Genomic DNA, 22,275 nt, shown 5'->3' on the forward strand with positions numbered 1-22,275 from the left:
AAAGGTGAAGAAGAAAAATATTGGCATTATTTATTGTGTTTCTCTGGAGGCTGAAACTCAATTTATATTTGTAGTGATCTGGGAGGTAGGCTACACAAGCTCTTCTTATTTAGATTATAAACTCAGTTTCTCAGAATCAAAATTTCAAGGGCAGCTTTGGAAGCTGAACATACAATTAAAGGAACACTTTTGTTGAATGATGTGAAATGCTGCAAAGTGTTTGGCCTTTAGCATACTCACTATGGCTCATATTATGCAGAACAAATGCATCAGAATCCTTGCTGACATAACAGGTGTCTAATGTTGACACTCAGACAAATAGTGATTAGCAGGTAAGTGTTTAATAAATTAAAATATTGAATTAGTCTTAACAGTCTAAAAAGGGAAAACAGAAAAATAGTGCTGGGCTAGCTTTGAAAAGCCAAATGCCTACCTGTCTGATCACTTCATCCCCCTCTTCAGCATGATGTTGGGAGGAAATATTTTGAGAAATCTCATGGTTCAAGATAAAAGACAGGGAGAGAGTTTCTCATTTACTTTTGTAGGCAAAACAGACTGTACTTTGGGAAGATAATTATTTGTCAACATATATTTCAGTTATAAGGAACAAAGACAATAAAAAAATCTTCCCCTCTCTCCCAAGGTCAACTTAATTGCAGATTTCTATTCCGTCCCTGAGTAGTGCAGGATGGTAAGGAAAGTTATAGCCAGAACACAGTGGTTTATAGCTGCTTCTCCTTCATCCTCACACTTTTGTTTTCTCCTTGTCATGGGGGTCCCCGTGGGCTGAGCTTTTTTCAGGAATATCCATCTGCAGCAGGATGAGTCTTCCATGAGCTGTAGTGTGGAAATCTACTCCACCATGCAGTGCCTCTGCTTCCTCCTGCTTTGACTTGGTATTTCCTCTGTTCTTTCTCACTCTTTTTATTTTGTCCCTTTCTCTGGTGGATCTTTCCCTCTTTCTTAAATCAGTTTTTAGAGTGGCACCACACACTTTGCTGAGGAATTTTGCTGTGTCTTGTTCTTGGTCCCTTGGAGCCATCTGGAATTGTTGGTATCCATTTAGGGCAGCCTCTGGTGTCTTTCTGCAGAGCATCTTCCCCTGAACTCCCCACACTGCCAGCACACTGCCATGGACAAGCAATACAAGTATTAATGACCACAAGTTAGATTATATCATTTATTGTCCAATAAAATTGTTGCTAACATCCGTTAATCCAGTGAAATGCTCATAAGGGTTGGCTGTGTCTCTCATGTGGAGTCAGTACTAGGAATTGGAGATTATAATAAAGCAAATATGTGCAAGCTCTGTTTTAGTAGGAGAATGGCTTCTCCTTACAAACTAGGAAGAAAGAGAAAACTCGGCAATCAATAGAAAAAATAACATAGAAGGTTGATAAATATGTTTATCTTCTCTTAGAAAGTTAAATTTTTATTTGACTTTCAAGTCCTTAAAAGTTTCTTCTGGGAAGATTAAAGGAGTGTGTGAGAATGGCATCAGTATTCTTCAGTGTAAAACTTAGTGAGAAGTAATAAAGGCCAAATGCAGCCCAGTAGAAATTATTTAAGGTTTTTTTTTTTACATAGAGTAATGGCCAGAGAGACATCCCATCCAAAATCATTACATTATCCTTGTCCAAATGCACCTCATGAAGTGGCTGTATCAGCCTATAAGAAACATGCATGTCCAAGTGCCTGGACTATTCTATTTGGAACTGTTCTCTGGAACTGTTCCTTGAGGGACATGCCCTGTACAATAGCATCGGGAGGAAAGCACATTGCTCACTTGTCTGTTCATTTCTAGCAAAAAGCTCTTTCTCTGCTTGTAAAGGCCACTTTCAACACTCTGTAAGTCATCTCACTAAATCTTAAAATGAGGTAATCTGATGCTACATGAAAAAAATTGAGGATGTGTACTCTCATATTTTACTTTCTCAAGGATTAGGTCTTCGTACCATTTCATATTATGGCGAAGGAAGAGCAATCTCTTTCAATGTCTAGCTTTCAATTTTTTAAAATTTGTTCTATTGTTGGATGTCTAACATTTTTAGATTTAGATATTTATTAGATATTATTTAATTAAATATTTAGATATTATGTCTAACATTTGAGATATTAGTTAAAATCAATATTTGATTAGTACCACAAGAAGTAAAATTTGGCAGAGAAAGCTTAGGGATCTGCAGTGGAGTTCAAGTCTATATAAGCTGGACTTGCAAATAAGTAATGTTTTCCTCTGGACATGAGTGAAAATATAAATTGAAATAAAATATAAGTGTACATAAGAAAGGTCAACCTACATGACATTATGATTATGTAGTCAGCTTGAAACAGATACTTACAGACCTCAGTAGCCAAGTTTAACAGAGGAAGGTACACTATGAGGCCTAGGGCACAATCCTCCCTGATATGACACATACCTTGTAAGATTCTTAGGTGGAGAGGACTTTGTTCTTCTAGCTAAGATGCTCAGGAGAGGCATGCCCGGTACCTTATCCAATCCCTCTCTCACCACAGTGTCATTATACTATAAACTATATATTAGTAGTTACAGGGAGAAGGAGATGGATAGATTTATTTCCAAATTTCTTGTCTATTTTGCATGTGAATTTAAGCATTACTATGATGCTGGTATTTGTATTTTAGCTGTTGAATAGAGTTCCTCTCACTATTATCATCATACAGGTTATGCAATAAAATTCTTCTTCAGGAAAAAGCCCTGTATTATAAATAATATATTTTATTATTAAAGTTTGTGGAAAAACTGCTGTGACCTTATTTTCAGGTGTGCTTTCTTCAGAAAGTATTTCTTTCTACAATTATTTACTGAACCAAACAATTAGAGTTTCCTGTGCTTGATATTTCAAAAAGACAGCTTTGTTGTGGATTCCTTTTTTTCTGCCAATAGTTTTGCTGCAGCCAACAGCAACTATGTGACCCAGAGAAACCTCAATGAGAAGAAAGGGAATATGAAGAAGTTCTAATTTCCTCCATCCTACCATCCAGTACAGCACATGCTGTCAGTCACAGGACAGACAAGCCATTCCACAGTACCAGGAGCGAGACAGAAATGCTTTTGCTAGGTGTTCTGATACAGAAAACAAATTTAAATTTTTTTTGACATCATTGTGCCTTGAGCAGTGTTCAATACTACATCTGAAGAGTCTCAGTAAGTGACCAGAATTTTTTCTGTATCATCTGGGTAGCGCAAAATGAAGAAATTAGGGACTGTTAAAGCATATTAAGAATTTGTCAAGCAGAGTGAGTATCTATGAATACCTACATCTTCATGTCAATCCTGTATATAGTGATCTTTGAAATTCTGAGAAATTAAAATGTTATGCTTCATGGTTACTTTAACACACTGTGTTTTCAAAAGATCAAATTAAATCTTGTTTTGTATTTCTGATGCAATTTCAGTTCAGTCCTAATATAAGCAAGAAAAGACATGAAGACCTTTCAAAATCATAGAACCATAGAATAGTTTGGGTTTGAAAGAATCTGTAAAGATCTAGTGCAACCCCCTGCCAAGGTCAGGAACATCTTTAGCTAGAACATGTTTCTAGGGCCCCATCCAATCTGGGGCCCTAGAATGTTTCCACGAATAGGATACCTACCACCTCTCTGGAGTGCTTGTACCAGTGTTTCACCACCCTCATTGTTAAAAATGCCTTCTTTATATAATCGATTTGTAACCTCTTTTAGTTTAAAATCATAACTCCGTGTCCTATCACAATAGTTCCTACTAAAAGCTGTCTCAATCTTTACTGGAAGCCCACTTTAAGAACTGAAAGGTCACAATGAGATCTCCCCTGAAACCTTCTCTTTTCCAGGTTAAACAATGCCAGCTGTCTCAGCCTGTCCTCACAGAGATGGTTTTCCATTACTCTGATAATTTCTCTTGTTCTCTTCTGGACTCACTCCAACAGCTCCACGTCCTCCCTGTGCTGGGAGCCCAGAGCTGGATGCAGGTTCCAGGTGGGCTCTCCCCAGAGCAGAGCAGAGCAGAGGGGCAGAATCCCCTCCCTCCCCTGCTGCCCACGCTGCTCTGGATGCAGCCCAGGACACGTTTGGCTCTCTGGGCTGGGAGTGCCCATGGCTGGGTCATGTCCAGCCTCTCACCCACCAGCACCCCCAAGCCCTTCTGGGCAGGGCTGCTCTGCATCTGCTCATCCCCAGCCTGTGCTGGTGCTGGGATTGTCCTAACCTAAGCGCAGCTCCTTGTACTTCATGTTATTAAATCTCAAGCTGCTCATGTGGACCTGGTTCCTGAGCTAGTCCAGGTCCCTCTGGATGACATTGCATATGTCTGGGTGACATCATCACATCACATCATCACATCACATCACATCACATCACATCACATCACATCACATCACATCACATCACATCACATCACATCACATCACATCATCACATCACATCACATCACATCACATCACATCACATCATCCAAACACGTCAACTGCACCACTCAGCTGGATGTCATCTGCAAATTTGTTGAGGGTCCTTTTGATCCCACTGCTTATATAATTGAGGAAGATACTTAATAGCACTGTTCCAATACAGACCCCTGAGGCACACCCCTTCTCACCAACTCCCATCCAGATATTGGGACATTGACCAGTATTCTGGGGATAACACCACCCAGCCAGTTCCTTTTTCACTGACCTCTCCAGCCACCAAATCACACTCTCTCCATCTCAAAAGAAGTACGTTGTGGGGAACCATGTCAAAGGCTTTACAGAAATCCATACATATGAACCCTTTCCTTACCTGTTCATGGAGTTTTTCCACTGTAGAAGGCCACTAGGCTGACCAGGCAGAACTTTTCCTTGGTGAAGATCCACTGGCTGTTCTGAAACATCTCCCAGTCTTCTGCGTGCCTTAGCATAGTGTGTGGGGTTTGCATGGTCAGGTTTTGGTAGCATGGTACTACAGGGCTGGCTTCTATCAGAAGCTGCTAGAAGCTTCCTCCAAGTCTGGGAGAGCCAGTGCCAAGGCTGGGTCAGTCAGAAATGGTGACAATGCTTCTGTTATATTTAATAATGAAATAAAAGCTATAGTGCAGCTGTAGTTATAACCAGAGAAGAGTGGGGTAAGGATATGTAAGAGGAACAACTCTGCAGACATCAAGTGCAGAAGAAAGGGGAAGAGGCGCTGCAAGTGCCAGAACTGAGGTTGGAGCCCATGGTGCAGACCATGGGGAGGCAGCTGTGCCTTTGCAGCCTGTGGAGCTCCATATCCAAGTGGATGCAGACATCCACTTATAGTTTCACCTTGGCCTTCCTCACCCCACCCTTATACAAATGGAGTATGTTCCTATTGTCTTCTCAGGCTACCTGTCCCTGCTTTTGCTGTGCATTCGCTTCTTTCCCTTTAGTTTTACCAGCAGTTCCCTGATTAGCCATTCTAGACCCTTTTCATCCTTGCCTAATCATTTACGCCTGGGCGTAGAAAGATATTGTGCATAATGGAAGGCATCCTTAAATATCTACCAGCTCTGTTTTTCACCCTTGTCCCTGACATAAGTTTCCCAAGGAGCTGATATTGACTAAGCCCTTGAAGAGCTGGAAATTTGCTTTCCTAAAGCTCAGGGTCCTGACTTTGCTCTTCAACGACTCATATCCCTCAGGACGGTGAATTCCATTAGTGTATGATAACTGCAGCCCAGGTTGCTTCTAATCTTTAGGTAACCAATTAGTTTACTTGCATTGATGACCTATGGGTCCAGGAACATATTCCCTCTGGAAAGGCTTTCTATGGTCACAGGAGTTATAACTGGTGCTATTTCTCTTCTTTGCTTACCTGAAAAATATAATTATAAATAGTTCTCTCTTAAATAGTTTAATAATGCTAACAGGTGTGACTTTAAAAAAACCCTTGACACGATCAGGGATTTATTAGGCACTAACATTAGTCACCTATGATTTTCAAACACAACGGTATCCAGAACAGACATAAATAACTTTTTACGCATTAATAAAATTCCAATTGATATTTTAAAACTGTGGTTCAATAACTGGAAAATTTTCAGTCTCTTTTGTCCTCTTTTTGTTGTCTGTCCAGTCCTCTTCATCAAAGCCATACATTTAGCAGGAAAAACAGGGGCACAAGCTCTATGCATGTGTGAAAACTTCAAAATAAGTGCCCACTGGGCATTTTCATATTACTTCTTGTTTTTGTGATCAGTGACTGACACATCTCAAAGTCATTACCTGGTAGGTGGGAGACCAGCCATCTCTATAGAAATGTAAAATGTTAGGTTGCTTTACCAGTACATTATTCCTCAAATCCATATGCTTCCAAACCTGTCTTGTTTCATTGCTATTTTTTTTAATGCATGTGACAATTATAAATAAAAAATGTAATCAAATGTACCAGACATTAGCTTTCCAGTGGTTTCAGCATCCAGTAAGACACTGGGAGAATTCACCCACAGGTCCTTCCTGTCTTATTAAATGGGACTATAAAGAATCTGTTGAATTTTTATGTCTGTAAGATTTTTTATAGGTTGCAAAGGAGCCACACATCATATTTATTAAAAATGTTTGTAAGTTTTGCTAAAAAGGGAATTTTATTTGTGAAGGTTTTTCAGGACCACAAAGCAGACAGAAGTACTATAATTATGGGATTAACTTGGAACTGGGAAGCCAACTTCTGGTAAATTTTTCATTTTAAATCACTAGGAAGAGTCCAATTGACTGTAGTTGGGCCATCATTTCTGTACATACATTTTTCAGTATCAGAAGGGGTTTTCCAATTGCTTGGCTCAGTTGCATCTCCATTTAATCTTGTCTTGCTTTGCTCAGGGCTTATATTCTCTTTGAATTTGCTTAAAGCTCATGATGAGTTGTTTTCCAGTGCAGGTGGTCAAAGTGTCAATCCGTGCAAAACAACAGCTGTGTTATGGAACTGGTGTAAGATGCAATATCAAACATTAACAGGAGGGGTGTGAAACCCAAAAAAAGCAGGTGCAAAGGTGTTAGGTGTCAGAAGAGATTCTCAGAGGCCTTACTGCTGCAGGAGTTCTCATAAATGTTTTAATAGTTGAGGGGCTAAAGAAGGACACAGATCTATGTTAGGAAATAGGATTATGAAGTTAAGCATCGGAAAATGTGCCAGTTGATCCCACTCTTGACACTGTGCTTCTAAAGCCTTCTAATTTATACTGCAGCATTTTAAAACCACTTCACTATCAGAATAAGTCAGCAGCTAATAATAACAGTCCACTTCACTGGAGAGCTGACCCGTGCTTACCTCCATGCTGTGGTGCCAGTGACCTTTCCTTTACCTTTCACATTAGTTCAGTAAAAGTAGTATCACTTTTCACAGTCTAAAATGTTTTTGTAATAGGGAATGACAGACAAGTAGTTTTACAGCATAAGGGAAGACTTAACAATGACCAAAGGGGCATAATGTGAGCATTAAAACATGGCTATATTATTACAAAAAGCATGAGTATAACTGTAAAAGAATTCAGTGGTAGGAAAGAATATTTGGTACTGTTCCAGCCCTGCTTTCTCTCAAAACAGCTCCAAATCTCTTTGAAAGCAAAATAGGCTTTCAAAATTCTAATAATATATCCCTCATTCGTCTGTGAGATAATCTGAGGCAGATTTTATACAGCTACTGAATAGAAGCAGAGAGCAGAACAAATACATAGTACTACCAGACTTGCATGTTTTGTCTTGCAGAAAAATGTTTCTGGTGCCAACATACCTGAACTGATGGGAATCAAAACAGTTATAGCTGGAGGGAGAGAAAAGCATGCTTTTTTCCATAAAGTACAGATGATGAGTGGTATTATTTATTCCTTAAGAAAAATAAAGTTGGAGAGTATAATTGAAATTAATGTATTTAATTTAGTACTGAATATATTTCTATCAGTTGTTAACTAATTACAGGTAGTTATATGAATGATTGACTCTTCACAGCTGTAAAAAGCACCTCGTAAGGCTGACTGTCTTTTTTATTCATCATCATTGATCAGTGGGAAAGATATGAAGACAGAAATAGCCTGATCACTTGAAAGTAGACATCATCCCAGGATTTTTTAATCTCATATAAAACATGGGTAAGATCTCTGCCTTACTAGTCCTGGATAAAAGAACATAGAATTATACTCAATATAAAGTGGATGAGATGTTGAATTTGTGTGGGAATTCAAAGAAGGATATGTCTCAGTGATTCCTGCTTTTGGCATCCTGAGATGCAACTCACAAGCCTGGACTTCTGTCATTCTTAACTGTATTACAAAGCAGGATGAACTCAGGTTAAGAAATGTATGACTGGAAAGCTTGGAACAAATACAAAAAAAGGAGACATTTCTTCACTAGCTGTTTAGACTATCCATCTAATTAATTATTTTTACTTGTCACAGAGCCATTCACTACTGATGGAGTTTAGAAGGAGATGTGTAATTTTATGAATAATGAAATCAAATGTTATAGAGGTCATGGAAAAGTTAAAACACAGTTTTGTAAGAATAAGATTTCCAGACTTCTCTTATCTTTTACTTTGCAAAATCAACCTATGTTTTTCCTATCCATTTTTAACTGGTATGTGTTCTACTGGATTCCCTATCACCTGTTATTACTGTAGCCACATCAAAGTGTTTCTTTCTGGATTAATCCAAGGTGATACTGATAGTCTTGGTTTGCCAAATTCTGTGACTCAAAATTTGAGATTCCAAGTGCCAGTTTACTCGTGCAGTGTGGATGTGGGGTAAAAGCGACCAGTGCCTGCCTGTGTGTAGAGTTTGTGTGAAGAATGTGTATGGCTATGCGACAGGACTTGCCTTGACTGCGTCTGGTTACACGATGCCTGATTATATGGCTACATCACGGGGTCTGTATGCACCACAGATGGCTGCTGAGGGTTAGCTCCTGCTGACTCCTAGCTTCAGCTATGTCATATGCGGGCTGCCATGTAGTCTTGAGGCTATGATTTCATTTCATCTTGAAATACAGACGTGGCCAGTTGAAAATTATGTCTGAAGGGTGTGACAGTGGTAGCAGAGGGGCTTCAAGTCTCTGGATCACATGTAGGCATCACCATTTAATGACATGCTGTTCTTTTCTGCCTTTATGGTTTCTCTTTGAATAGACTCCTTTCATTTAAGAGAGTTGGTTTAAGGAGAGGCCAGTCTACTTCAAGCTGTCTTTAATATTGCTGAAATATTTCTTATTCTCAGATATAAAATGCTCTTTGAAATAGTGGTTAGAGGCAACAAAAAAAAAGATACTGAGATTAGAGGACCTAATGTGCTGCTTCAGAACTGTAGAATGTTGAACAACATTTTTCAAAAAACGGGAAGAAATGAGAAGGTTCTAAAATTATAGGTAATCTTAAATCTCAATTAATTTCATTGCCATAATTAAAGTCTTGATATACTTGTTATATTACATACCTGGAGTGGTCCTCAGCATCTCAAGACTAGAAATCAGGAAACCTGTGTTCTACTTTCTATGATGTAATTCTTCACCTTGGTAAGTGACTTCTTGCCACTGTGTTTGTGTTCCATTATTTCCATTTGCTTGTAGTGACTATTAATTGTACTGAATCACCACAACAGAGAACTCTTACTGTGTGTTTTTTAGAGCTTTGCATCACAGAGATTTATTTCCAGTTTTTTGTGCTCTGGTAATAATGATATTAGTAGAGTAATAAACCCTAAATTGCAGATCTGTTTTACGAAAAATTAAACTCTTAGATGTTATGACATTTGAATTCTCAATAAGCAGTATTATTTTACAAGAATACTGGTGAGGTGTTTGTGCTATATTCTGAGGTTGAAACAATTTGAACTGTGCTTCTTTGAACTGTGACATAGAAATAGAGATTTTCATTATTTGTGTAAATGTCATTTTCCTCAGAACTCTGCAAAGTAATTTAAAAACATGTTGTAAATTCTAGAATCTAATTGTGTAAAAGTTTCATTTTATTGAGAGGTGCAATGATTTTTGGCTATGTTGCTCTTTTGAGGAACATTGTCAAAGAAAAATATGTCATGAATTACCAATTTCTCGCTCAATTGTTCTAACCTTTACAGCTTTTCCTAATCTTGATTTAGGTCTTTCAGAACTACTGCAAACAAAAAAATTAAAGAAAATAACAAAGTATTTTCATTCTGTTATTATCTGTTGTTCATCTCCAAATCCCATAATTTACCTAGAGGAAAAATTAGGAATTATGATGTTTTGTGTGTAGTGTGGTTTTAATCAGTGGGAAGTAATTTGGGATTAATTATTGTATATCACATTACATATATATAAAATGATTTATTTGCTCTGTTCACCACTAATGCATAGTGAGTTCAAGAGTTCCATAAAATTACTTTTTTCATTTTTCCATCTTTTCCCAGGTTTCAGTCAGTTTAAGGAATGTTCTTGCATTAGCTTGCACTCAGTATTAGGTTTTATTTGCAGTTGTGAAAATCTTGACAGCTTCAGATGCATGCTGTTAATAATAAATGTTACTCCTATGTATTTGCTCAGCAGTCATACTTTCTTTTGTTATATTCATGTTTTTATATGCTCAAAGCATTATAGAGGTATTTTTAAAATGTCATGGCCACAGAAAATATTATCTGATATGGCAGATGATATACACAAATATGTCAAAGTTTTTTGTTTTGTTATTAAAAAATTATGGGGACTGTATATGCCTCTAGCAGCAATACGTAGCTAAACAAAGATAAGTAGCTTGGATGCAATCTAGAGGGAATTGAGTAGTAAAACATCTGTTTGTAAGCTACTTATATTGATATAGGGCATAGAAATAAAAGTATAAAATGTATCTGAGCTTATACTGTTTCAGTACCATGAAACCTGATTCTACGCAATTTGTCTTCTGAACAGCTATGCTGGGACAGGCCAGATGACTGATTTTGTTAGCCATTTTTTTCTTGTTTTTTAAGAGACACAGGACAATATTTACCAATCCAAGGGGCTTCTGAAACAAGCTTTCAGCTGCATTCATGCCTATATTTACCTGAGGTACTCTGAGCCAATGGAAGAGGTCTTGATATAATTTAGACTTAGCAGCTTCCAGAAATACAAGAGCATCTTGGCTACTCTGAAGACCTGGCCAGATATATTCTATGCAGGCAGGTGCAATTTTTTCTTATACACCATTAGTGTATAATAGAAAAAACCCAATCAACCAATCAAATGACCAACAAAAAACCCAAGAAAGACATAATTTCCAGGCTTTCCAGTGAAGAGCAGGTGATTGCTATGTAACCATCCTTACCAAAGATTATATGGCTGAGTAGTATTGCTAGAGTATTGCCCTCCAGAACCTGTGTCACATCTCTGTAAATTTCACATCAGGGGAATTCTACCTCTAAAATGCATCTTGAAAGTCCAGCTTCATTACAAGCTTTCTAAGGTGTTCATTTTATATTTATCAGACACCTAATAAGAACAACATAATTCAATGGATCAAGGTTACTCAGTCACAGACTGGACGGAGTAGTGCAAAATAGCAATGAAGCACCAAGAGCTGTAAGAATTCACAGCCTCATGCTCTTAATTGCACCAACAAGTTCTTAGAAAGTACCCAAATAGCTATTTGTACAAAATCTTGCTCACTGTACACATAACATATGTGCCATTCCTTAGCTTTCTTATCCAAGTCAGGAAAAGACCTCTTGCATGTCTGATTATTTTACTAATATTAGTTTTATTTTCAATTTGGTTTTGCATGTTTATTTCAAAGCACAACATAAAACTTCCTAGAGAAACTGTTATAAAATAGGGAGAATAGAATCCTTTGGGAAGAGATATAGTCAAAATTTTTCCTGTTAGCTTTGTCACTACCTGAAGAAAAGTAAATAAAAAATCCATGTGAGTCTAGTAGTGCTATAAGAAAGGAAGGAAGAGGAGGAAGAGAAAATTTGCTGTAATCCTGTCAAGCCACAAAACAGTGGCCTATTTTGTTGAATTGTTGACAGTGTCCTCAGTTGTAGGTTTGCATACTATCAGTGTCATACACATGTGGTCTGTGAAGTTACAAGAAAAATAACTTTTATAGTGGATATTTTGCAACAATATGCTGCACTAGATGTGGTCTAATTCGAGACAGGATATGTCAAAGTGTGCAAAGTAGTCTTATCTACATTGTGAATTTCACAAATATGGGGATATTCTTTATGAAACTCCTGCTTCAAGAAGATAAATCCAGATCCAAGTTCCAGGGTTCTCCTGTTGGTAGGCAATTGTTCACCACTGCTGTACTTCTCAGTGCCAATAACAGCAGAATCTTGTGCGCTTTGGTGAAGTTACTCTGTGCCATGACAAAAAAGAATTTCCACCATTTCTGTTTGCAAGGCAAAAAAACCACAGAGGTGCCTATTCCTGGTATCATAAAGATGGCTCACAAATTGCAAATCTTCTGACCTCTGCCGCTGAGGTAGAAGTATCTTTTTGGCTATAACATTATGTCTTCCTCTTAATTTATTAGTAAGCTGATTTCTGGCTGACATTTCATGAAAGTCTTTTTTCCAAGCTTATCAGGCTATCTCTGGTTGATCTGGTGTAGAACACAGATTGTTGTCGTTGCCCAGCCCCAGTATATATGTGGTGAAATAATTTCATCATCAATCATCCAAATGGGGTGATTGTAAAAAATTGGAACTACAGAACCACATCCTTTTATTTCTATTATTTTCTCCCACAATTTCTTTATTTTGCATCTGTCAATATTGCATCATTACTTGGTTCTCTTGTGCTGATATTACCTCTTCAAACATCCTTGAGAATCTTTTCTTCTAAAGTGAATGGTTACTATTTTATCAATGTAAAATGAAATAGCCGATGTATTATGATTCTTTGTTTGAGCTGTCATCTTTGTTTATAATATATTTTTTAAGTTACTGCAGAATAAAATTTCCATATCTTTTGGATGTTTTTCCTACATCCCATTTTGGAAAATAGTGATTTATTCTGGGTTTTAGAATGAGTTTGAATTAGCTCAAATGGGCATACTCAGTTTTTTGAACCAGAAGAGTAACTTCACAAGATGCATTGTGTTGTCATGGCAAACCAGAATCGTAGTACATGCTTAAATCATAATTAAGAGGGTACTGTCTGAAGAGTTTTTCTTCTGAATAGTATTGCTATGCACCTTGAAGCAGAAATGAAAGAATGTTTTTGGCTTTGTCTCTATTCTGTTGTAAGAGTAAACAATATTGATAATTTCTTGGTGAAGGAACAGAATATATCTTTAAAGAGTCTTTTGATAGGTTCAAAGGCACTTTGTCTCCAAACATGCTGGATAGGTTAGTTAATGTCCATATGCTATTGACATTGCTGTTCTTCCTCTTCTAATGGTTTTTAATTGAAACATGTAAAGAGTACACCCCCAAGGCGAGCTACTGGACCTATTTAAGTCAATGAAAAATCTTTAATTGACCTTTGGTAGAGCCTAGTTTTCCCTTATGAAGTGTGTCCTTAATTTACAAGTTTTGGAAATTTGGATATGACATGACTTTATGATGGCAAAGCTTATGACAGCAAATAATATATGCAGAGTGTGTAGCTGCAGCATCAAAGCTATGAAAATTTAACATGAGTAATCAATGTAATTTTATTTTTTGGGACAAAAGACATATTTGGCTTTAGCCCAGGAAATCCTTAATTGTGTCCTTAATTTCATGCATGTGACTCTTCTGTTGGCTTAGAACAACTCCTACATTTAGATTTAAATACATAATTCACATTCTTAGGGATTTTAACAGTATGATGATAGCCCTGTCCTCATTACTATGTAATTCTTCAATCACCTGTGAATGATCAATACCTGATACTTTTGTGAACATTTTATGTGTTGCATGTATTTTGTAAATATTGAATAAAACTGATTTCCTCAGTTTTTTTGTAGAGCTAACGAAAGATTTATACATACAAAAAAACTGCTTTAATAACAAGCAAAGTCCCTTTCTATGAACTTCTAATACTAAGATTATCATAGCTACATTTACATTATTAGACACTAAACTTTAGCTTTTTGGATGACGAATGATGAACAATGAAAGGGGACAATGTTAAGCTTCCAAGTAAATTGTTTGGTATAAGGATAACAGTGATTGTTGGGGATTAACTCTACAAAATGTTTAGGATTTTAGCACTGGAAAATCAGAATGATGCCATCACAGTGAAGGCTGTCTTTCACTTGCATTTCTTGGGTATTGCTTACCAAGATCCAATCAGTGAGAAATGTCTCTGCCCTATTTAAGGTGCAAACAACACCATATGCTGAAGTTAACAGCACAGATTTTATTTAATAATCAGTGTGAGGTAGAAAGAAAGAAGTGGAAAAGGCAGAGGGGAAAGAGAGATATAAAGTAGAAGATATTTGCCACCCATGAATCCAGCAGCATCCGGCTGGTCCTTAACCACCCTGGGATTCTTGGTAGTGGGGTCCTTAATGTCTTTCAAAACTCTTATACACTACTTATACAATTTAGCAAGCAAAGGAATTAATGCTTATTGGCTACACTATTCTCTTATTCTATTAGTCATGTGATTATCTCACTTGTAATGATTGTAAAGTCTATGTCCTTAGTTTTTCTCTTCTTTTGAGTTGGGTTTCTTGGGTCAGTGGGCTGTGAGTCAGTGCTCATGATCTTCCCCTGCAGGAACTACCTTTTATCCAGATGAACATAATTTCAGCACAATTGCTGAGCTGGCTTTCCTGGAGCCCATAAATTCTGCTTTCTTTGTTGTCATTATCAGTGATAGATTCTTCACCCCAAGCTTTGTTAACCTACCCCAAGAGATAAGACTCAGACAACAGCACCATCTTAATCTTATCTCAAGCTCCTGTAGTGGTGGCTTAATTTACCATCCAAATTCCAGGTATCCACAGAGGTCTTTTTAGAGGGGCTTCAGTGATTATGGATGCTATCCATACCATAGGTTGGGGTGAGCTTTGTCTGACTAGTGATAAGCATATGAGCAGTTGCTTCTTTGCAGAGTTTACTGGAGTGTGAATTTTTTCCGGATGCATTCTCCAGGATGTAGTACCCAATCTCACCTCCACCAGGCCTGGAGTTAGTGCCATCCTGTCACTGATCTCACCTCCACCAGGCCTGGAGTCAGTGCCATCCTGTCACTGATCTCACCTCCACCAGGCCTGGAGTCAGTGCCATCCTGTCACTGATGTCACCTCCACCAGGCCTGGAGTTAGTGCCATCCTGTCACTCCCTTCTGTGCTTATCTCATCTCTTGGCAAAGTCCTTCCCCTTAACAGTGGCCTTAACAGTGCTTGAGACAGACAACTGTGATCTTTAAGGCATTACACAAGATACAACCAAATGAAGTGCTGTTTGATTTCATGTATTTTTGTGTTCAGAGGGTTTTGTCACAAGACACATGAAATTAGTACTCTATTTCTAAGCCATTGGACTGACTGTTGAATGCCTTTGCCTTATCAAGTTTAAGAGTCCAGTTTAGCAGTCTGAGGGTGAACTGGGCTATAAATATACAACTATATCTTTGTGAAAGATATATTCTGCCTCTAAAGATTCTTGTACTAAGTTTCTGTAATTGCTGCTTTTATCCATGAATGTCAGCGAGATTAGAGTTTACACTTGCAGCTCAATGAAAGAAAAGATAGGCACTTGGTTTGAAGTCACCATATCTAAGTGGATGACTATGCAGTTTTCTCCTAGGGTGTTTCTTTTTCATATATATCCTACTGTGTTCAGCAGGTTAATAATGAATGTCAATCTATGGGAAACAATATATGTGATAGCCTACATTACTGAAGTGGTACAAATTTTCTCTGATGTCTCTTCTGAAATTTCTGGGCAAAAGCGTAATTTGTAATCCATGGATAGACATTCCTTTGCATATCTTATCATGTATTGACTTTGATGGGTTGCAGTTTCTGCTATTTACATGTCACTGGAAATTATGGTATTTTAACACAATGTTGCACCTTTTAATCTGTTGATGCTAAGTAGTAGGCAATTCATGGTAAATAAGCATGCAGCCTTATGTGCAAATCTCTTTCACAGCAAAAAAAGCAGAAGAAAAATAAAACCACACCCATTAATCAAATAATAGTTCCGTTCAGGACATGTCCTCTTCTTTCAACTGGAGGTTTAACTGCCAGAGAGAAAAAGAGGAGGTGGACCTCTACAATGTTATCTGAAATAATTCTATGAAAAAAATTATGAATATAAATGCTGCAGTTTGGCGAAGAAAAGTAACAGGAATGATTAAACATAAGTACCACAATAAGTCTGTCAAGGTAGCTAGGCTATTAAATATGGCTATTTTTTAGAAATGGAAGTTGCATAAAGTCTATATAGTGATTGATTCAAAGTTGCATCATAAAGGAAAATAGTAAAAATTAATGTCAAACAGAAATGAATGATAACTTAAAAATTATATAGGACCCATGCTTGTTTGAAAATGAAATGTTGCAAAAGGTTAAAAAATCCATCAGTCCTTTAAGAAGAAATAAAATACAGAGTGTTTTCTTCAGAAAATATAATACACAGCTACCATAATTTCCAATGCATCATCTATCAAATGCATTTGTTGGTAACATATCATGAAGATATTAAATTAAAAACTCCATTAAGTTTCAACATACTCTAGAAAATGGACAGCTTTGTTAAATATAACCCTAAAAGTACAAGTACTGAGGGCTTGCAACATACACAATATAACTTGGCTCCAAGTGTTTTGTGGCATGCTGAGCCAAAATTTTTATTGATTGAGTAGATGGCCTTGTGTTTTGTTTGTACATTTTTATGGGAATACAAACTGCTGAAAGTGTATATTTTAATCTAACCAAGTATTAAAGTATTAAACCAATCTAATATACCACACTATTTGAAAAATGAAAGAAACAACTATATTTCTTAAAAAAAGTAATACTGCTATATTAAGATAGCTTGTAATATTTAATTAAATAAAGCAATTTCAGGGAAGACTAGTTGAAGAAATATAAATTTACCATCTAATCTTACTGTTACCAAGTTATTTCAGTGTGATGGGTGACTACATGTAAAAGTAAAGTGTTTAGGAACTTGAGTGAACAGTAAAGAAAGTATATTTTAACATGTATCTGCTACTCTGTATTTAGAGGTTGTGGCTTTTCTTCTTTGGGGGTGGTTTAAGAATATTTTGGGTGGTATTTAAGCTTGTGGGATATTATTTTAGTTCTGTACTTGCAAAATTTTTGGGAGGAGAGTTTGTTGAAATACATGTATCAGCAGTTTTAGTAAGTTATTCTGAGTTTAGAAAAACTGAAAATATTTGCTCAGGATTTGCAATTGTGGTAATAATTTAAAACCACAAAGTTATTTCAGTATAAAGATGGTGTCAGTCGTTTTCCATACTGTCCTGTTGCTACATTCTAGAAGAGTTGCTCTGCTTTCTGTTTTTCTGGAAAATAGATTCAGTATCTGGAAAATTTACAGGGTATGATGGAATGTTCATTGCTCTTAGTCAGTCCCCAAAATGACAAAATGGTTGGAAAGTAAAAAGTGTAACAATAAAATGTGTTTGCCTGCTCTGAATCTGCGGTGAGACATATCCATGTTAATGACTCACCAGGAGTGTTTTAAGACAGTAGTGGCGGGGGGGAGATTTTGAAATGATGCCTTTTACTTCAGGAACTCTGAACCTCTATTTTGTTTTTGAAAGATAAACTTCATTGTGTAGTCGTGTGTAATAGGATAGCTTCAGTAAACCTTCCTGAAAATATTTCTCAAGATGATAAAATTCTGCAGCTTATGAGGTTCTAACTGGAAAAAAAGAAACAGCAAGCAAATAGCACCCGAAAAATCCCAAACCAAACAAGAAACCTACATCCCACAAAAAAACCCCAACAACAACAAAAAACCCCAACACTACAAAAAAAACCCCAAAAAATTCAAACCAACAAAAAAAAAAAACACCCAAAAAGCAGGACAAAAAAACTCCCACCAAAAAATCCCACAAAAAGCCTCCATCAAAAAGCCCCTAAAGAAACTAGGTATGTCACAGCACCATGTTGTGAATATGAAGATTTTAAATACCAAGGGTTAAATTAAGATAAAAGTCTACCAGGATTGCAATAACAAGGAGCTGGGATAGATTATATAAAAAAAAACTCCAGGTCTTAATTCTTAATAATTAAAAAATAATTGTCAAGGATTCATAATATATTTTAGTACTTTATCATTTGTTCATATTTTATCTTTTGCTTACCTCGTGTTCTGCTCACCTTGGAAGTGATAAATGTGTTTGGTTAGAGATTTTTTTTTCTGTATTCTAAGGTACCTTCAGGTAAAGGCCAAGGAAATTTTTTGCTGCTTTTTTTTCTGTATCATGATCTGTAGAGTTTGATTGTGGTGGTGACTGATGATTAGAACCTTAGAAATACAATTTCTATTCTATAATACTTTTTTTGTTAACATTTACACTCCTTTGACATTCACTTTAGCTAGCTGCATGGTTTTATGAACACGGGTAGAGTGCATAATTGATTCACTACACAGAGAACTCTATTCAACATATTAATTTCTTTAACAGGTATATTTTACATTTGTACTTAATCTTCATTGCATTTAGTGTTTGTTACATAAAAATAGAATTCTTTTGAAAATTATTTCAATAAAATATCTAGTGTGCTTTATTATATATTTAGTTTGCCGTATGGAAGATGAGTTTTTAAAGATATTTGAAAAATATCTGGACCTAATTATCTGTTGGCTTAAATTGATAGTTTCATTTTCTAATCATGTGCTAGTAATACACTCTCAGTGCACAGTAGAGTTATAGTGAAGGCAATCTTTGTAATTTTGATAGGAGTTATCAAATCTTTGATTTTGAGAATGGTAACTTATTAGTTATAAAAATTGTCTTTTATTACCTCAGAACCAACTAATTTTCTGGTTCCAGACCTGTCATCTAAACCTGTAGGGTTTTAAAGAATAAAAATTTCATCCAATCCTCTGATGCTGTTGGAAAGTTGATGAACAATTTGGGAGGGTAGGGATTTCTGAATTACTTTTTTTATAAAATGATGACTAAGAGACAAGGCTGGAAAATGTCTAAGTAAAAAAAATGAATTCTTATCTTTCTAAGTGCTTTTAGAGGAATAAAAATGCTTGATGAATGAAATGTCTTCTTGTATTTGCAAAAAGTAACTAAAATAAAGCACCACTTCCTTCTAGCTAAGTAACCTGAAACAGCTCACGTATGTGGATGTGTCGGCAAACAAGTTCCATTCTATTCCAATTTGCGTGCTCCGGATGTCTAATTTGCAGTGGTTGGATATTAGCAGCAACAGCCTGAAAGATCTCCCGGAAGACATAGACAGGTAGTTTATATTTTAATTCAATGACAGGTATAGGAACTCTAAACTGAATTTATAAAGTAAAAAGCTTCCAAGGGACACTGTTGATAGAAAGTCACATTTGGAACACACATCAAGTATGTTTGCATAAAAATATTTCTGTTATTGATGGACTGGGTCTGAGAACAAAAGCTAATTTTACTAGCTTGTTGGTGACAGTCAGTTAACAAAACATATTTTTTGCTGCTTTCATAATAATTTGTCATTTTATCTAGACATTGGTTTTTTGGAAAGTTCACCAGATATACTCTGCTCCAGTTCCAGCGCAGGGAATTCACTATATGGAATTGGCAGCAGTAACTCTCAGGAGGGTAGATGGGGAGGAGAAAGTGAACTAAAGCATTTAAGTTACTCAAAGAGCCTGATAAACTTTGTTAATAAAGAAGAAAAATACTTGTAAAATTCAAAAACCACATTGACAATCCTCCCCTTCTACTCTGAAGGAAATACAAATGTATACACATATACTCAATCTCCCAGTTTAGATACTTTGAACGAGTTTTTTAAAAATCATTCTGATCCCTTTACTGGGACTTGCTAGCTGAGAAGTCACTTTTCTTATCCCTGAGCTTAACTACTCACTCTAGAGTGCTGCAGCAACTTGGTTTATGAAACTTTACCTAGCCTTAAGTGAAAAAAACCAGACATATTACCTAAAGTTTATTAAAAAATATTCAAGATTATTTATTTATCTGGGAAAAGAAATTCCTGAGGCAGAATAAACTTCACAGAAAACCCATTCACTCCTAACTTTTGCAAGGCCTTTTTTGCTGGGCAAAAAGACTTTTCTGGGACGTGGTGTAATCACAGATTATTCTGACAGCAGCACTGGTCTTAACTTGTGTTAATAATTCTCAACATACAACATAAGCTTGCTGTTTTTTCCCAAGGGATCTGACCAGAGATTTAACTAACTTCAAAGAGTTCCTAAGAGGATATTTTTCTTTTAAGGAAGGATACCCTCTCAACTTATAGACCTTTTTTCTCCCTGTAACCTATAATCCCTTAGCTTCAAATTATTCTCTTTCTACATTTTATCTTCTCCATTTTGTACTGAGTTGTCAGATTTGATGCTAGAATATCATAATCAGATGATATTGAGATTTTCTTTGTTTGACTTTGGGCTCATGTGCATTCAGAAGACCAAAAAATGTCATGACAAACCCTGCGTCAGTAAACTAATACTCTCATTATTTTAATGCCTGTGGTGTCAAAGAACTTCTGTGAATTATCATTGTCTGTAATACCGTTACAACAATCTATGATTAATAAAGATGAGTTGACAGTAAACTGAAGCCTTACTTAATATTTTTGCCTGAATTTAAACAAACCACACAGGCCTGATAAGAAAAGCCTACCAACAGTGTTTTAAGAATGGACTCTTCCAGTCAAATAAGACAAATATTTTTCATCTATTTGCTATGCTCTTTGCCTTCTACCTAATATAAAGAATAAAGGCACAGGCACAAATTTCTATTGCATTAGGAAAAGCTGGGGGAAATAAAACAAAAGTTCCTCCACAAAACACTGTCATTAAATTGATTTCATTGGGACAACTTGCAAGAATCTTTTGATGAGGAGCTGGTCTTTCTCCTGCTCCCCACAGTATTAATTACTACTGAAAAACAATACAGGGAGATGTACTGCCTACCACAGACATACCTAATTCATAGAAACCAGCATATGGGCAGAAGTGTGACCTGCTGGCCTGTATTTTTCATTAGTTGCAGGATGCACAGGGTGAGGCTTTATATCATGTTCTGTCCACATTTTCTATATGAAAGCACAGTAAATTTTGTAATCTTTTATCCTGAGCATGCTTCTGATTACTTGTCAGAGGTATGCTATAGTGCTGACCCGGTACTGGAGATTTCCATTAAAGTTGACGAAATTTTGTGAAAATAGTGTTTGAATGACTTTTTAAGACAAAGATGTTCCATGCAATTGCTCCTGTTATACACAAGATCAAGTCAGTATTACTATCTTGGCTGGATGTTCCTGTTTGAAAGAAATATTTTACATCATCTCTGTCTTTGACATCTTTACAGGTTAGATGAATTGCAGACACTTCTCCTACAGAAAAACAAGTTGACTTATCTTCCACGAGCTCTTGTCAATATGCCAAAACTCAGTTTGCTAGTTGTCAGTGGGGATGACCTGGTTGAGATACCCACAGCCATCTGTGAGTCAACCACAGGTTTAAAGTAAGTAAAAGCGAGAAAGAAAAGGAAATATTCTTAAGACGATAAGGTAAGATACACCCAGAAGAAATGCTTTCAGCGGAATGTTTCTACAAATTCTGACACAATTTATATCAGAGTGGTAAAGGAGGCACTGAAAAGATTGAAAATTACAGAGGACCTGCATTTTCATGACTTTCATCTACCAGTTACCCCTATTGTGCATCTCTGTGTCTAAAGTGCTTTTCCTGGGTAGACTGGGTCGTAGCAGCTCTAACTCTGGAGTTGCAAAACTGTGCTTCAGAGTGGGACCAGTAGCCTGGAATCTAGCTGCTGACAAGCTCCGTGATGACAAAAGCATCTTGCTGGGAGAGGGAGATATGGCTAGGAAAATGCTGGGTAAGGTCACACGGGTTTAGTAGTTCCTTGCTGTAAAATACCATCTTATTGGTGCATGCAGGATAGGACTAAAAGACCTAAATTGTAGTCTGCAGTTACGGAGACATTGCATTTCTGCAGACAATGTTCATGTTTTTGATTATGGAACTGTTTCAGATTGAATACTGGATCTGGCTCAGAGTGGAGTTAGCTGTGGGTGAAATTACCTTTCCTCTCTTAGAGCTAGTCCTCGCACTGGTAGCTAGAAAGGTGCTGATAGCAAACACATCAGTGTTCTTAGCAGCTGCTGAACAGCGGTGGCACATCACAAGGCTGTCTCTCCACTGTCCCC

At 36.8% G+C, this 22,275-nt stretch overlaps 1 protein-coding gene across 3 annotated transcripts in view; it reads left to right on the forward strand.

Moving 5' to 3' along the window:
- LRRC2 (leucine rich repeat containing 2) overlaps positions 1–22,275 on the forward strand; it is a 77,570-nt gene that overhangs the window by 51,543 nt on the left and 3,752 nt on the right. For all 3 annotated transcript variants that reach the window (XM_063180649.1, XM_063180650.1, XM_063180651.1), the window contains 2 exons: positions 19,184–19,329; positions 21,414–21,569. In XM_063180649.1, the coding sequence (XP_063036719.1) occupies positions 19,184–19,329; positions 21,414–21,569 (302 nt within the window). The remainder of the gene's footprint in view (positions 1–19,183; positions 19,330–21,413; positions 21,570–22,275) is intronic.

The sequence above is a fragment of the Melospiza melodia genome, chromosome Z (genome assembly GCF_035770615.1).
Source record: "Melospiza melodia melodia isolate bMelMel2 chromosome Z, bMelMel2.pri, whole genome shotgun sequence".
Classification (NCBI taxonomy): Eukaryota; Metazoa; Chordata; class Aves; order Passeriformes; family Passerellidae; genus Melospiza; species Melospiza melodia.